General features: G+C 48.8%; 1 protein-coding gene across 8 annotated transcripts in view; it reads right to left on the bottom strand.

Moving 5' to 3' along the window:
• strbp (spermatid perinuclear RNA binding protein) overlaps positions 1-17,234 on the bottom strand; it is a 75,095-nt gene that overhangs the window by 14,359 nt on the left and 43,502 nt on the right. For 7 of the 8 annotated variants that reach the window (XM_079759316.1, XM_079759320.1, XM_079759317.1 and 4 more), the window contains exons 4-15: positions 16,271-16,584; positions 14,602-14,770; positions 13,588-13,879; positions 9,265-9,386; positions 8,427-8,522; positions 7,394-7,505; positions 6,095-6,192; positions 4,799-4,904; positions 4,014-4,097; positions 2,519-2,727; positions 1,128-1,280; positions 276-410 (exon numbers count right to left, since the gene is read on the bottom strand). In XM_079759316.1, coding sequence (XP_079615442.1) covers positions 276-410; positions 1,128-1,280; positions 2,519-2,727; positions 4,014-4,097; positions 4,799-4,904; positions 6,095-6,192; positions 7,394-7,505; positions 8,427-8,522; positions 9,265-9,386; positions 13,588-13,879; positions 14,602-14,770; positions 16,271-16,584 — 1,890 coding nt within the window. The remainder of the gene's footprint in view (positions 1-275; positions 411-1,127; positions 1,281-2,518; positions 2,728-4,013; positions 4,098-4,798; positions 4,905-6,094; positions 6,193-7,393; positions 7,506-8,426; positions 8,523-9,264; positions 9,387-13,587; positions 13,880-14,601; positions 14,771-16,270; positions 16,585-17,234) is intronic. The other variant, XM_079759319.1, reaches the window with a different exon arrangement.

The raw sequence follows: 17,234 nt of genomic DNA, 5'->3' as shown, positions 1-17,234 counted from the left end.
TGGGTGCGTTTGTATTGGTGTGTTGGTGGGTGACTGTTATATGTCTTGTGTGTAATAGCTTTTTCATATCCCTCAATTGGTAGTTTTATTAAACAGGCTGCCTTTGTTCACGTCTGGGGGCCTCTTCTGGAAATGTGTGTGTGATGAACTGTGACCTCCATCACAAGCTCTCATAGTGGACAGTGTGTGTGTGTGTGTGTGTGTGTGTGTGTGTGTGTGTGCGCGCGCGCGTGTGTGTGTGTGTGTGTTTGTGTGTGTGTGTGCTGCCCTCTGACCTCCATCACAAAGCGCTTGTCGTGGCTGCCCCCGCTCTCTGAGATGAGCTCGTACTTCAGGCCGCGTCTCTTCTCGTTCAGCTCCATCACAGGGTTCTTCCCGCTGGCCGTCAGTATGGGGCCCTGGGTCCTCACCTGTGGGGGAACACTCTCATCAGGACCCAAATGGAGCTAGCAAACTAGCGTTCAGCTAGCTTACTAGGGTGTTTAGTTAGCCTGCTTTGGTGTTCAACTAGCCTGCTTGGGGGTTCAGCTAGCCTGCTTGGGGCTTCAGCTAGCATGCTTGGGGCTTCAGCAAGCCTGCTTGGGGCTTCAGCAAGCCTGCTTGGGGCTTTAGCTAGCCTGCTTGGGTCTTCAGCTAGCCTGCTTGGGGGTTCAGCTAGCCTGCTTGGGTGTTCAGCTAGCCTGCTTGGGTGTTTAGCTAGCCTGCTAGGAAGTTTCACTAGCCTGTTTAGTTTAACAATTTTAGCTAAAAGCTCAGCTAGTTTGGCCAGCCTACAGTGTCGTTGGTGGGTTTAGGTCAGGTTTTTGGCTGCCGTGTTTAGTCACATGTGCACAGACCAATTACATCACAAAGAATCAAACTACATTCCACCTACGTTTGTTTCCGAATGACCAAGAGCATGTATGTTATATATTAAATAAACTAATGCATGTCATAATAATAATAATAATAATAATAATAATAATAATAATAATAATAATAATAATAATAATAACACAAATCCAATGAATGTGTCATGCTTAAAACTCAGATTATGTATGTGGTTTTGAGTCACAAGCCCAGAAGACCCAGGACCACTCGCATCCCTGCTGCTCTGGACGTGATATCCTGGATAGAGCGCCACCCACCTCCAGCGTGTTGGAGCTGTCCGAGGAGTGCGTCGGGTGGCTGCCGGCGTTGGCCGTCGTCTCGCTCTTGCCCTCGCCGTCCGACCTCTCGTCCGAACTCATGGGGTCGAGGTCCGAGTCGAAGCCCGTGGGGTAGCCCATGGCCTGCAGCACCTGGGAGAGAGGTGTAACGGTTTTAGTGCCGTCCTGGCTACTGTTTACGCCCTATTCTAGGGCTCAGTGAGGCTGCCACCGGGGTGACCATATGCCTCTACAGATGGACAGATGGACGCTGTAGGGCCCACGGCTACGGCACCACGTCTGCTCGACATCTTATAACGTTAGCTTATGTTTCAGGAGTGTGTGGCTCTTTAAAACCTGATTAATCAGCCCTTCACTCATCAAGTCCTCTGTCAAGTGCTTGATTACAACAATAGTAACCCTTGTTTTTTGACTTGTTTTCCGAGTCGTACAGCTGCTCAACACTCGTGTCTCTGTTGTTTTGGGGGAAAACCCGGCGGTGCGGAGCTTGTTAGAGTAGTTGCTCCGATATCGATCGTCTGATTGTTCACAGCCTCACTGGGAGGCCGGCTCAACCGCTGGACGCTAAATGACCGCAGATGTAAACGGCCGAGAGCCGGGCTTGACAGGGATGACCGAGCCTTGGGTCCTAAGAGGATGAATATGTAACGCCCAATGAAGCAGACACTTCAAGATGGGAACATTTTGAGCCAATGAGATAAACCGAGAGAAAGAGAGGGAAGACAGGGGAATAAAGGCAAGAAACCCAGAAACGAGGGACAGAGAGAGACAATAAAAGGCGAAAGAAGAGAAAGAGAATAAGAGAAAGGGAGAAAGAGAGAAAGCCTTTTATAGGAATTGGGCGAGGGGGGATTATGTTGTCTCTGTGCTCTGGTGAGCCCCTCTGTTCACAGGCGTTTTGGGATTACATGGCTTTGCCCACCTCCATCTCTTCATGCACGAACATGCGCGCACACACACACTCATACCATCTTTATTCATTTTATTAAATCGAAATAAATGGATAAAGAAAATGGTGGGCAGTGCATTTAATGAATCAAGTCACTGTATTATTTATAGATTCATCTACTGGTTTCATATAAAGCAGTGAATTCTTTTAGCTGATTTAGTTATGAGGCATTTACAGGTTAGGCTGCGGACATCCGGGGTATCAAACCCAAAACCCTTGGGCTGGGAGTAAAAGACACACACACTCCCCCTACCACAAATACTTAATTTCAAGTAATTTGCGTATCCCTTAATCACATTTAATGGGGTTTACAGGGCATATACGAAAATACTTCCCCGACACCCACAACCCACAGCCCCACACACTCCTGCCCAACACACACACCCCCACACAGCCATCCACCCACCCACACCCACACTACCTTGACGGCGACGTGCAGCTTGGCGGTCTTCTTGGAGGAGCCTGCGGCCTGGTGCACGGTGCCGTCCAGGTCCACCGACATGGTGAAGAGCGGCGCGTGGACCGGGCCCGACTGGGACAGCAGGCGGTACTGCAGCCCCGGCCGGATCTGGTTCAGACGCATCAGGGCGTTCATGGGCTGGTTGGACTCTACGGCCTTACTGTCCAGGACTGAAGAAGGGAGGGGCGGGAGAGGGATGGAGGGAGAGATGGAGGGGGGAGAAATGTTTAACCATTCTACTCTTTCTCAACAAAGCAGGAATTGTTAGCAATTCAGGGAATTTCTCTCCCTCAGCTGAAAGATGACACGATATTCACTGGGTCGGCTTGTGTACAAACAGAGGCACAACATTGCAGTTGAAACTCCTCTGAGAACGTTCACAGGCGGACAAACTACATAACGTTCCCAGTCAGAAGAACAGCCCTCGTTCATAGGAAGACTACGAGAGGCCCCTTTAAGGTCAACGGTGGCCAAAACATCCTTTCCCAGAACCTCCTCTCACTCGGTTCCTATTGGCTTGCCATTGACCAATCACTGCGCTGATTGGTCAATAGTAGATTGTTTGCGCTCGCTGCGTCTCCTCCCAGCGGGGGATGAGCGGTGTGGACGGCAGTGTGGATGGCTTACTAAAACACAAGGGATCGATGGCATTGATCTGCCTCGGGGGGATGAGGAGAGAAGCCCCCATAGGAGCGAGATAGAGAGAAGAACAATGAGACTCGCCCAGGGACACCAGACTGGATCTACCTGTATTATGAGCCTCATAACGCCTTTAATACACAAACCTGTCCGTCTGAAACTACTCATAACAGGCTCGATTCTAGATCATGTTGAAATCTCCTGAGTCCACCGTAAGGTCACAGAGTAGAACATTTAGTTATTAGCATATTGCTGCTCAGTATGCCCATAGAGTCATTTAGTCGACACTTGTGTTCAAGGCGGGACACTTTTTTTAGGAACGCATCATTGAGGAGAAGGTAGGGTTGTAGGTATGTAGACTTCAGGCATTGGGGATCGAACCCAGAACCTTTGGGCTGGGTGTTAGGGTTAGAATGACACTATGCTGCCCCCATGCTGCATATGTATATCAAATACATATTATATTCACCTTATATAGCACTATGAATATATAGATACATTTCTGTGCATTCCACACATCCCTTAATAACTCCAACCCTTTCTGCGTGAAGCAGAGAGAATTTAATCACCATCTGCTAAAACAGCCCATAAATCTGCCTGAACTAGAAACTTTGACGATTTTAGGTGACTCTCTACTTTCAAGAAATGGCTGTCAGATAAAAAATATCACGAGGCAACACTCACAAATCAACGTGAAATATGCCGGCACATTTCACCAATCCATCTCATCGCATTGTGAATTTCAAATGGATCCGTGTATTGATTTACAATATCTCCGCTTTCTTATTTTCTCCCCCTCCTCCCCCGGTTCCTCTACCTTTCCTCAGGTTTCTCTTCATCTTCTTGATCAGGTCTCTGTCTTCCATCGCACCGTCCTCGTATGGCCGCTTCAGACCTGAACCTAGATAGGGGAGATGGGGGAGGGGGAGAGGGGGGGGGGAGTGAGAGGAGGGAGGAAGAGGGGAGACAGAGAGAGGGGGGAGAGGAGGGGAGAAGAGTGAAGGGAGGGAGAGGGGAGAGGGACAGAGCAGGGAGAGGAGGGGAAGAGGATAGAGGGAGAGGGGAGAGAGAGAAAGGGAGGGAGAGGGGAGAGAAAGAGAGGGGAGAGAAGGGAGAGAGAGATCGGGGAGAGATAAGAGAGAGGAGAGAGAGGGGGCGAGAGGAGAGAGGGTTGAGCGAGGGAGAGAGAGGGGGGAAATGGTAAGTCAACGGTCAACAGCCAGCCAGAATGTCGTTAGAGAAAAGCAGAGAAAAAAAAAGGGGCTCCAGATGACAGAGGAGTGTGTTAGGGTTGAGAATGCAGAGGAACGCGAGGAGACACGGGGACAGAGAATGGAATATAATGCTGCACACAGACTGGAGGCAGGTTAGTCGGCAGGCGGCCAAGAGGAGAGCCGACAGTCAGAATGCTAAGTAGACAGAGGGAAGAGCCGGGCCAGAGAAAGACATTAACAGATGGGGAACTCGCCCAAGGTCAGAGGTCAAGTAGACAGTCAAGGTAGACAGGGGAGGGGGCGGGTGGACGTACAGATGGACAGGGGCAAAGAGAGGGAGACAGGAAGCCTGGACAGACAAGACAGGAAGCCATACAACTCTATACACCTTCTTTGTCAGACCAAGGGTATTTCTGGGATGGTTTACTTGAGGGAAGGGGGTCCATCTCCAACACTTTGTAGATCTGTCCGAAGGCCATGAGTCTCAACGCATGCTGTGGGAAGAGAGACACACACACACACACACACACACACACACACACACACACACACACACACACACACACACACACACACACACACACAAGGATCAGACTCCAACTTAAACACAAGCATCACATGTATCTCTATGCGCCCCCAATGCATTGTTAAGGATGACATTTTAATCGGTTATGGATGACTTCTGATGTTCTCTTCTCTCCAGTTGTAACAAAAATGAAAGGCTTTCTAAAATCAGTCATACACTGAAGCGGGGTTGTTTTTTTGTTTTTTTGTTTTTTGTCTGTATTCCTCTCCTCAGTTGTGTTGCTCCAGACACTTGAAACGTGGTCAATAAAGCACAACAAAACCCTCACTTATAAGAGGCTCTGTCAAAGCGGGGCGCAACACACCGTGCTCCTCTCTGAATAAACCCAGAAACATTCCGGCTGACGCTCCCATAAGGAAGCAGCAACACATTACCTCTGTTTCGGGTGGGGGGGGGGGGGAGGAAAACGCTTAAGTGAGGATAATTAGAAAGGTGAACTCCCCCATATTGATACGGCGGGGGGGTTGGGTCACCGGCTGAACACAGCTCCCTCGCCTCATCTTCCCATGGATCTGCCGCAATACAATTATCCCCATTGACATTCTAGTCGCGCTCCGCCTGCCTTCAAAGGGAATGGACGGCGGGATTTACTGAGCCATGCAGCTCAGAGGAGCCACACACACGGGATTACGCACATGCACACGCATACACATTTTTCGCATACACACACACCGGCCAGCATACATGCACACATTCCCACACACGCATACAATCCCGCACACACACATACAGGCCAGTGTACCCACACACAAGGGAACGCGCAAACACACACACACACAAACACTCCCGCGCAACATACATTCCCACACACAATCGTGCACGCACACAAGCCCACACAAAGGCCCACACACACACACATAAAACCATGCACATACACATATAGGCCAGTGTACACACATACGCCCACAGAACTGCGCACACTCACACACTCACACAATCCCCAGGGTATCAGAGAGAGATGGATGGCGGGTCACAGTGACCATGGTTTCCCACTCCGATCATTAGGATGCAGAACCAGAGAGTCCTGCTGTGTGTGTGTGTGTGTGTGTGTGTACGCGTGTGTTGTGTTATCTGGTTTTGTGCGTGCGGAGGTGCTACCTGGGCGCTGTGTGTCACTGCCTGGGCCTGCTGGTCCGTCATGTGGGCCAGGGCATCGGCGGGCTCCTTCTCACATGGGTCGTGTAGTCCCGGACCGCCTGGGGGGGGAGCAGAGCACAATCAGACCCTGTAGTCAGCCCTTGCCACAGCCCACCGGTTTCAGGAGGAGTGGGGTTCCCCCACCGCAGAGTGTTTTAACGCTGCGGTGTGTGTGTGTGTGTGTGTGTGTGTGTGTGTGTGTGTGTGTGTGTGTGTGTGTGTGTGTGTGTGTGTGTCTGTGTGTGTGGTTTGGATGTGTACCTGGTAATAGAATGTGTGCTTTGGACGTGTAACTGATAGCAGGATGTGTGTTGGATGTGTACAAGGTAGAAGGCAGTGTGTTTTTTTTGGATGTTCAACTGGTAGTAGGCAGTGTGTGTGTGTGTGTGTGTGTGTTGGATGTGTACCTAGTAGTAGACAGTGTGTGTGTGTGTGTCTTGGATGTGTTCCTGGTAGCAGTGTGTCTGTGTTTTGGATGTGTACCTGGTAGCAGGATGTGTGTTGGATGTGTACCTGGTAGTAGGCAACATGTGTGTGTTGGATGTGTACCTGGTCATAGGATGTGTGTGTATTGGATGTGTTCCAGGTAGTAGGATGTGTATGTGTGTGTGTTGGATGTGTACCTGGTAGTAGGATGTGTGTGTTAATGTATACCTGGTAGGATGTGTGTGTTAATGTGCACCTGGTACTAGGGTGTGTGTTGGATGTGTACCTGGTAGCAGGATGCGTGTGTTGGATGTGTACCTGGTAGCAGGCAGTGTGTTGGATGTACACCTGGTAGTAGGCAGTGTGTTGGATGTGTACCTGGTAGTAGGCAGTGTTTTGGATGTGTACCTGGTTGAAGGCTGTGTGTATGTTGGATGTGTACCTGGTAGCAGGAGGTGTGTGTTGGATGTGTATCTGGTAGCAGGATGTGTGTGTGTTGGATGTGTACCTTGTAGCAGGATGTGTGTGTTGGATGTGTACCTGGTAGTAGGATGAGTTTGTTGGATGTGTACCTGGTAGCAGGATGTGTGTATGTTGGATGTGTATCTGGTAGCAGGATGTGTGTGTTGGATGCGTACCTGGTAGCAGGATGTGTGTGTTGGATGTGTACCCGGTAGTAGGCAGTGTGTTTTGGATGTGTACCTGGTAGAAGGATGTGTGTATGTTGGATGTGTACCTGGTAGCAGGATGTGTGTATGTTGGATGTGTATCTGGTAGCAGGATGTGTGTGTTGGATGTGTATCTGGTAGCAGGATGTGTGTGTTGGATGTGTACCTGGTAGTAGGATGCCAGAGGCCAGACACTCCATAACTCTGCGCAGGGCCTCGCCCGCTCCCAGGGGTCTGTTGCAGGTGGCGATAGCCTTCTCACAGATGAGCTCCAGGGGCTACACACAGACACACACACCCACAAATGTTCTGAATAATGCTTAGTGTGCACTGTGTGCAAGCGCTCTCGACAGAATGCATTCACGAGAGAACTGTGTAATAAGGATTTATTTTTGCAGCATTTTGATGCTACAACATAAAATACTAAGTACAACTCAGCAACGGCAACACCAAATGCAGCATTGCCAACCTGCATTTCACAGGTTGATCACATTGTAAATCAGTGATGAAAACAGGGAGATTTGTTGTTCTTTCAGAAGGCGCCTTCGGCTCAAAACCAGATGGGTAGGACAAGAATGAGTGCTTTTTAGCACTAGACTAGGATAGCACTGGACTGACTGTGATAGGTTGCACTAGACTGACTAATGTAGCACTAGACTGACTGCTAGGTAGCACTAGACTGACTAAGGTAGCACTAGACTGACTGTGATAGGTAGCACTAGATTGACTAAGGTAGCACTAGACTGACTGTGATAGGTAGCACTAGACTGATTAAGGTAGCACTGGGCTGACTGTGATAGGTAGCACTAGCCTGACTGCTAGGTAGCACTAGACTGACTAATGTAGCACTAGCCTGACTGCTAGGTAGCACTAGACTGACTAATGTAGCACTAGCCTGACTGCTAGGTAGCACTAGACTGACTAAGGTAGCACTAGACTGACTGTGATAGGTAGCACAAGACTGACTAAGGTAGCACTAGACTGACTAATGCAGCACTAGACTGACTAATGCAGCACTAGACTGACTGTGATAGGTAGCACTAGCCTGACTACTAGGTAGCACTAGACTGACTTATGCAGCACTAGACTGAATGTACTAGGTACCAATAGGCCGCCCAAGCTAGCACTAGACCGCCTAAAGTAGGCCCTGACGGAGCAGGTCCTCCGGGCGAGGGGGGGGGGTGGCGGAGCAGTCTCACCCATCCTCTGAGCGGCGCCCAGACGGCGTGTCTGTTGCACATGTACCGCAGGATCCGCAGCACGATGACGCACGACTTGAGTCCGTTCACCCTGGCCTGGAGGAGCAGGGGGGAGGAACAAGACGCACCAAGTGAACAAACGACAGGTTGATGCTTCGATTGCAGCTTGCATTACACCGTCACTCATACAGCGGCTCAGTCAGTATCTGTCTAAGATTCTTGCTGGGTGCTTTTGGTTTGTTTTTCACTCTTTTCATCTGTGGCCTATGAAACACGCACAATATATTGTCAACACCTCGACTAGCAGTTCTAAGCAGTAGACGTTGTGAGTAGTGGGAAGGGGGGGGGGGGGGGGGGGGGGGGGCTACGTGGGTAGAGATGAATAGGACAAGGGAACGGGGGGGGGGGGTTATTTACATAGACTGCAGGCAGGTTCTCATAATAGCAAAAGAACAAAAAACAAAAACAACATAATGATTGTGCCACTATTGCTTTTGTAGCCTTACGATGTGCCCGTGAAGAGGTTTTACCAATACGCTATGGTCCGTATATTATCAAATATACAATTAATTTGCAAATTGTATGAATCAATTTAGGTTTAGAACCTGGCTAGAATGCATATTTGTTTTTTATGTCCATCAATTTACGACCAAATCTAACTGCTGAGGGACTTTTGGAATAATTATGCATTCCCACTCCCTTCGTTGACTACACTCGACGAGCCGGCTCCCTCATTGGCTGCAGCGGGGCCAATGAGGGGGCCGGCCCTCTTCCAGGCTACATGGTCAGGCTACAACGAGCACCGGGGCAGGAAGACAGGAAGTGAGCGGGCGCCGACCTGGAACCACTTGGCGTGTCGCAGGGCTGCCAGGGCCAACAGACATGTGTGCCTGTCCAGAGACTCCCCCTCCTCCTGTTTCTCCTCCTCAGCCTTCACTCTCTGCGCTGCAGCGCTCAACACTGCCACAAAACAATAACAACCCAATGTAAAGAACAGAAACACGCACAAACGCACACGCACGCACGCACACACACACACACAACTGCACGCACGCGCACACACACACGCAGCCACGCAGACAGACACCGGGTGTCTGTCTGTGTGGCTGCGTGTGTGTGCGCGTGTGTGCAGGTGTGGGAGTGTGTTTGAGTGTGTGTGTGGGTGTGTGTGTGAGTGTGTGTGTGTGTGAATGTAGGCCATCACGTTAGCATGAGCGTCAGCGTGTGAGTTCACCTTACATACACGCACACGGACATACATGGGTGCTTTCCATGCCATAAAGTTGGGTGTTTTTACCCCTGTACAGATTGCAGTAAAAACCTATGATAGTATGTGTATGCTTCTTGTTTTTTTGGTAACAACTGGGCATCAAGATACGATAAATAATGTTCTCCCTGCATTGATATGAAAGGTAGTAGTTTGAATATTTACGCTGTCAAATGCAAATCTGTACGGGGAAAAAGTGATTGGGGGAGGAAGGGGGTTTGGGGGGGGGGGGGGGGGGGGGGGGGGAGGTCTTTGTGGGATGGGGAGCACCGACGACCCCCTCTGGAAAAACAACACAAAACAAATACTGAGGGAGTCTTCCAAGGCCTCTGGTCGGACCCCCCCGGTACATGGCACGGCGGGGGGTCCGAGCAGGCCGGACCCCGGCCCTCCTCATGTATTTGAAGAGGATCTCTCATTCATTTTGACGGTCCGGTCCGCAGACATGGGTCAAAATACGAGATGTTTGTTTTGTGGTATTTTCTTTGTTCTTTGGCTCTACTTAAGACACGCTTGATTCGACAGGCCCGTCGGGGGCCAATAGGACGGGCAGCAGTTGGAACAAAACAAAACCAAAAAAAAAAAAAAAAAAAAGGGGCAGAGGGTCTGAGTGGTCGAAGCGAAAGAACCAAGCGCTCTTGAAGTAGAACAGGCAAGAAAATCGGACAGCGAGCCGGTCCTGAGACCGTTACACACCGGGGGGGGGCTGAGAATGGGCTTCGGTCGGAGCACTGTGCTGGCAACCAGAGAGCGTTCCCCGTGTTGAGAGGCCTTTGATTTATGCTTTCCAACAGATCAGGCGGGTGGAGTTGGCGCATGTGCCAGTTGACAATTAAAGACTGAAACGCCATGGTATGCAAGGCAAGCTCAATCAAACCTGATTATACACATCACATGTAATTAGGAATCCCACCGCAGGTCCTGCCAAGACCTATCTCTAACCTACCCCTGAGCTAGGGTTACCAAGTTACGTTAGTAAGCAGCACGTCGCCAGCCAATCACGGCATGATTGTGGGCGGGTCTTACCAGGACCTATGGTGGGATCAATAATCACTCATAAATCATTAGGAATGCGGTTAAAAGGGTGATATCCAGAGACGGGAATGTTATGTGAGGGAATATCAGGGGGTAAAGCACAGACAAAAAAAAAAAACGACTGCCCGTGAAAGGTAAACCTCCTTCCCATGTACATATTAAGCAGAAATGCCAACTGCACGGTTACCCGATTGGAGCATTCCTCACACCTTATCTCTTTGTTTACCAGGACATAAGCACAATATAAGATTCCCTCTCTCCGATTAATATTGTAGAGGGAGAGACAAGAGATGGAGAGAAAGAGAGATAGATTTATATTGTAGAGGAGAGAGAAGAGATGGAGGAAGACAGATATTTATATTGTAGAGGAGAGAGACGAGATGGAGGAAGAGAGATAGATTTATATTGTAGAGGAGAGAAGAGATGGAGGAAGACAGATAGATTTATATTGTAGAGGAGAAAGACGAGATGGAGGAAGAGAGATACATTTACATTGCAGAGGGAGAGAGATGAGATGGAGAGAAAGAGAGATACATTTATATTGTAAAGGGAGAGATGGAAAGAAATGGAGCGAAAGAAAGAGATAGAGATTTATATTGGTGTGTTTAAGCCTGTCAGAATGGTCCCAGCTGTACATCTAGTGGGCTATTACACAAACACACACACCCGCAAGCACAGACACACACACCACCAGCCCTTGCTCTCTCCTGCTCGTATCTCTTTTTCATTACCGCAGCGCCTCTGTATCCGTACCTGCTCTGAGTCGTCGCTCTTCCACGTTTAGAGAAAACGTCCCCTGCGGTTTACTTTGTGTGACCTCTGATTGTCACTCCCACACGGTCCTGATCGATCAAAGCCACCACTCTAATATTAGCCAAGGAAAGGCACACTGAGAGAAGCCTGTTTTTGTGCTCAGAATCTGAAGTACCGTGTGTTCATTTAAGTAGTGTCCATGTCGCTTGCCTAATCAATAGCATGATTACATTAGCTTGTGACATCGGCTAATCATTACATTGATGAGCCTCCCCCCCCCCTCCCCCCATGTCAACTAAGAGGATGTTATTGACCCAAACATTAGAGGTCAAACATCTCCTCACCTGGCATATGAAGTGCTCGCCTGACCCCAGCTGCACTTGTTAGTCGGAGTAACTGCATGGCCCAGAATGTGTGTGTGTGTGTGTGCATGTCAATGTGTGTGTGTGTGTGTGTGTGCATGTCAATGTGTGTGTGTGTGTGTGCATGTCAGTGTGTGTGTGTGTGTGTGTGTGTGTGCGTGTAAGTGTGTGTGTGTGTGCGTGTGCATGCTTGTGTGTGTGTGCATGTCAGTGTTTGTGTGTGTGTGTGTGTACGCGCTTGCGTGCATGTGCACGCATGCGTCAGTCTTCTTAAAGTATTATAAAATATTCATTATTATTAATTAAGTACAATTAGCAAGCACTCATTGGCGGAAAGCTAGTCATTTCCAGCTAATCTCACGTTAAGCGGTGCTTGGCGCGGGCACACGGGCAGCGGCCGATGGAAGCCACCAGGTGTTCAGAGCCAGATAAAAGGGGTTGGCGTGTGATGTCAGCGTGCGCGCGTGTGTTTATGTAAGCCTGGCTACGTGCTAATCTGTTTGGAGTGTAGAGTTGAGTTATGAGGGCCTTAAACGTGTCACTAGTCCCGCTGCCACTGAAGAGATCAATTCCCCAGCCTTTTACACCCCCACGCACGCCTCCTCCCCCCTGTAGGTCATACATTCTGACCAATCTGACACCTGAATGAGATGAAGGGGCATTTGTCACAGGGACAGCCAGACCTTGACCCTTTAGGGTCGAAATGGTGTGTATGTGTGTCCTTCAATGCGTGCTTGATTGTGTCTGTGTGTGTATGTTTGTGTGTCTTTCAATGCGTGCTTGATAGTGTGTGTGTGCGAGTGTGTGTGTCTCAACTTTGCAGTAAAAAGAGTGTCCATGCGTCCTTGCAGGTGTTCCTAATGGCGGCCCCACCAGCAGGGCTCTCCATACCGCTGTAGCGCTCGCCCTGATCTACAGCTCGCCCTGGCTGCCATCTCTCATCGCTCTCCCACACCCGCGTGTCCAGTCAGACAGGAGCCACCGCCAGGGATGGCTGTTATTGATTGCTCTGGCCTCCGCCCACCTACCCCCCCCCTCTCTCTCCCTCCCCCCCTACCTCTCATGACCTTCCAGATTAGGTCGTCTGCCTTCTGAAGAAATGAGAGCATCTTTCCTTAAAAGGTTTTGATGTTTTGATGTTGATCAAAAAATCTTTGATTAATAAATAAATGATTCATAATTTATTATTTGTTTAATTATATCTCTCTTTAATTAATATTTATTATTTATAAGTTAGAGGATAAATAAGTGCTTATGATTTCTATTCAAAAGAATGTATAGAGAGACATTCACTACATGAATACCTTTCCTCGCTAAATGAACCATCAATTTATGAAAGAGATGATTAGAATTTTTGTATTTGTTGTGGTCCATTAAAGGGTTTTTACACGCTTGAACTCACAAGCCTTGCAAGATCCCAGACGATTTTAAAGACGCACTGATGTGGAACCATGAATCTGGCATAATTAGGAAGTGCTTCAGGTACTTTAGGCCTCAGTACTTTACATAAAGAGCAAACTCTTTGGCCTGAGGGGACCCTACTCCCACTGGGAATGGGAGTTTGGACAGGATCTAGGGGACTAAAACTAAAAAGTTTAGTGGCTAGGAAATCTCGACCACGGTCCCTGCCTTATCGTCCGGTTACACGGCAACATCTCACAGAAGGAAGAGTCGTTTCGGCGGATACAACAAAATGGCGAAAAAACATTACCGTGCTGGTCGCTCTACCACACTGTGATCCTACCTCGCACATCCTCCTCCTGGTTCTCCTCCAGCTCGACTCGCTCATCCTTCACGACCTTCTCCTCCGGCTCCTTCTCCTGCTGTTGTTGCTGCTGTTGTTCCTGCTGCTCCTCCTCCTGTTCTTCCTCCTCTCCTTCCCCCTCCTCCTCCTCCTCCTCCTCCTCGTCCTCGTCCCTCATGGCGGGGGAGGTGAGCGTGATCTTCAGGGTGAGCTTGGGCTCCGTCGTGGTCTTCACCAGAATGGCCGCCTCCGGGAGGGAGCTGGTGATCTCATACTTGCTGTCCGACAGCGTCTGCCAACGCATCAGACAGAGAGGACGGTTCAACAGGCCGGTGTCGGACCAGGCTGCGCTCTGACTCAAGAAGCAAAATGCGCATTGGCTGTCCGTGCCGAAGGACTGGGGGCTCGGTGGAAGCCCTCAAGGATGTCTAAGCACATCTTAATTTCAAATAATACGTTAGTCTGTGCTCTAGCACGGACGACCAAGAGCCACTTCCTCCAAGATCTCTCCGGGAGGATCCCCTCATTCCCCTGTATAACGGGTGTGTTCAGCAACGCTCTCGTGACACCAGCACTTATCAGCCTTTTGAACTCAGAGGACAAGCCTTGTTGTTTTTCCAAAACACAAACAAACCCATTATGGTGGTGAACAATAACGGGGCACACTCTGCGTGCAGTTCCTAACAAGATTATCAGGCGCCCTGCGATAGAGGTGATTAAAAAACGATTTGAAAACAAAATTCTTCATGTGAAAGCCGATAAAAGCATTAATCCTCTGCGACACAATGTAGACATGCAAGGATCAGGATGTGTGTGCAATAATGAAGGTGCATGCTTGTGTGTGTCTGTGTGTGTGGGGGGGGGGGATGCATGTGCCCCCATTTATAATGCAGGCTTATGTAAAGGTCATGCATAATTAAATAATCTGTGTGTGTGCGTGCGTGCGTATGTGCGTGTACGTACGTATGTGTTTGTGTGTGCATGTTTGTTCTTATGTGCGTGCGTGAGCCTCACCTGTATCTGTGTGGGCAGGTTCTGACAGACCGTGTCCAGTAGCGTCTCGGTGGGCTTCTCTTTACACATGAGGACCAGCTCCAGGTCCATGTCGTCCTTGATGAGCAGGCCCTTGGCCACCAGGCCGATCCGCAGCACCCCACACAGAGACCCGCTTCCTCCCGGCTCCCTGAGGAGGAACAACACCTCAGCCCCTGGTCCACGACACCATGTTCATTACACCATGACGCCTTCTATCAGCCCATGACGCCTTCTATCAGTCCATGACGCCTTCTATCAGCCCATGACGCCTTCTATCAGTCCATGACGCCTTCTATCAGCCCATGACGCATTCTATCTGTCCATGACGCCTTCTATCAGTCCATGACGCATTCTATCAGTCCATGACGCCTTCTATCAGTCCATGACGCCTTCTATCAGCCCATGACGCATTCTATCAGCCCATGACGCCTTCTATCAGCCCATGACGCCTTCTATCAGCCCATGACGCCTTCTATCAGTCCATAACGCCTTCTATCAGCCCATGACGCCTTCTATCAGTCCATGACGCCTTCTATCTGTCCATGACGCCTTCTATCAGCCCATGACGCCTTCTATCAGCCCATGACGCCTTCTATCAGCCCATGACTCATTATATCAGTCCATTGCTCGTTATAATCTTCGTTATATCAGTCCCGACTCGTTATATCAGTCCCTGGTTCATTATAATCTTCGTTATATCAGTCCATGACTCGTTATATCAGAACATTACTTGTTATACACGAACATAACTCGTTATATATGAACATTACTCGTTATATCAGAACATTACTCATTATATCAGAACATTACTCGTTATATCAGAACATTACTCGTTATATAAGAACATTACTCGTTATATCAGTCAATGGTTCGTTATAATCTTTGTTATATTAACCCATGACTCGTTATATCAGTCCATGGTTCGTTAAAATCTTTGTTATATTAACCCATGACTCGTTATATCAGTCCATGGTTTGTTATAATCTTCGTTATATCTGCCCATGACTCGTTATACCAGTCCATTACTTGTTATATTAGTCCATTACTTCATTCAACTGGAGAAATCAAAGAGGGTCTACTATGCTGAATATTCTGTTGAACAGGCAGTACAGTAGACTTCCAATTGAATTGACGTTCATGTTATCAAAGCATTAAAATATTCCTTTTAACGAGTTGAGTGCCACTTAGTTAATAATGCATCAAGTCAACTGTGAATGCATTTGTTCTTCGTGGCAATCAACTCATCTTTCAGCAGTTTGTTTCCTGCATTGAATAAGACTCCCTGCTTAACCATCTGCAAAAGTTCAAACGCTAACCGTCTGGAAATACAAGGAAAAAACAGCATATTAAATCCTGCCCAGTGTAACTTCACAGCAGCCGCTTATTTGTTCAAAAACATGAGAAATGATCAGTGTCTAAAATAATACAGATTCGAAACACTTAAATAATAAAATGTGATGCATAATTTGAATAAAGCAGATACTTCCACCTTTATCGAAAAGCAAAGTATATGAATTATATCTATGCTAAGTAGTTCTACAACCATGCAAAAACCTAGGCAGGTTAGCGCTGAATTCTTGTGACTCTTAGCACGCCTTCTAAACTACCCGAATCAGGCACTCCGTTGCCATGGTGACGAGTGTTGTACCTGTATCCGTCTGCGTCTTCCTCCTCCTCGTCTGCGGGCTTTTCCCCGGGCTCGTCCCCTGTGTCCTTGTCCCCTTGGTCCTTGTCCCCTGGGTCCTTATCCTGCTTGGCGCCGGGCTCGGCCGGGCTGATCGCCGTCACGGTGCCGACACCGTTACTGTTGCTCCGGTCCAGCCAATCAGAGACCTGCTTGAGGGCGCACTCCACGGTAGAGACCAGCGATTGGACGGCTTCCAGGTCATGCGAGGACGGGTAGATGGTGGAGTGCTTTGCCATGACATGGCGGTCGTCGTTGCCGAAGGAACGGAAGGACCTCTGGAGAGGAACAACCCCACAGGGGGGAGACGGCGGTGAATCACCAGGAGGCAGTGATGCGGTGCAACAACACAACACAACACGTTTATATCACATCCGTCCAACCAAAAGCTCATCTTTGTTTCGTTGGTTTGATGGGGGATAAAACAAAAAAGAATCAGATATATAACAGAAAGGAGCAACATGGGCACAAGCACAGACACGCGCAGAACACCGTTATATCTGAGAGGCAACGGCAGCACTCTTGAGGTCTGCAGTGACGGATTAGGCTTTAATCAATCACTGCGAGACGCTCCGTGTAACCACTGGGGACCCGGCCCTCCCTCTATTGCGTGCTCAAAACAACCAATGCTCAAACATGCACACGATTACACAAATATGCATACAGTGTTCGTAACGAAAGACACATAATAAAATAATAACAGGCAAAGCTCCGAGGAAAGGTCCGATCGGCGGTTCTCACATGCTCTTTGTGCTGGGTTGTGCATGTGAGTTTGGTTGCGGTAAATTACCCCCTCATGTGAATGACACATTTATTATCAAGAGATCAATTTTAACCTCCATGACAGATCCCATTTAATTAAACCAGCCTTGTCACACCGCTCACATGCACAGGGCAGGTGAGATCCAACGAGCCAAACCTATCTCTC

This window comes from Pollachius pollachius (assembly GCF_949987615.1).
Source record: "Pollachius pollachius genome assembly, contig: scaffold_124, whole genome shotgun sequence".
NCBI classification, from domain to species: domain Eukaryota; kingdom Metazoa; phylum Chordata; class Actinopteri; order Gadiformes; family Gadidae; genus Pollachius; species Pollachius pollachius.
The sequence above is the reverse complement of the archived record's forward strand: the minus strand, read 5'-3'. Positions and strand labels throughout refer to the sequence as shown.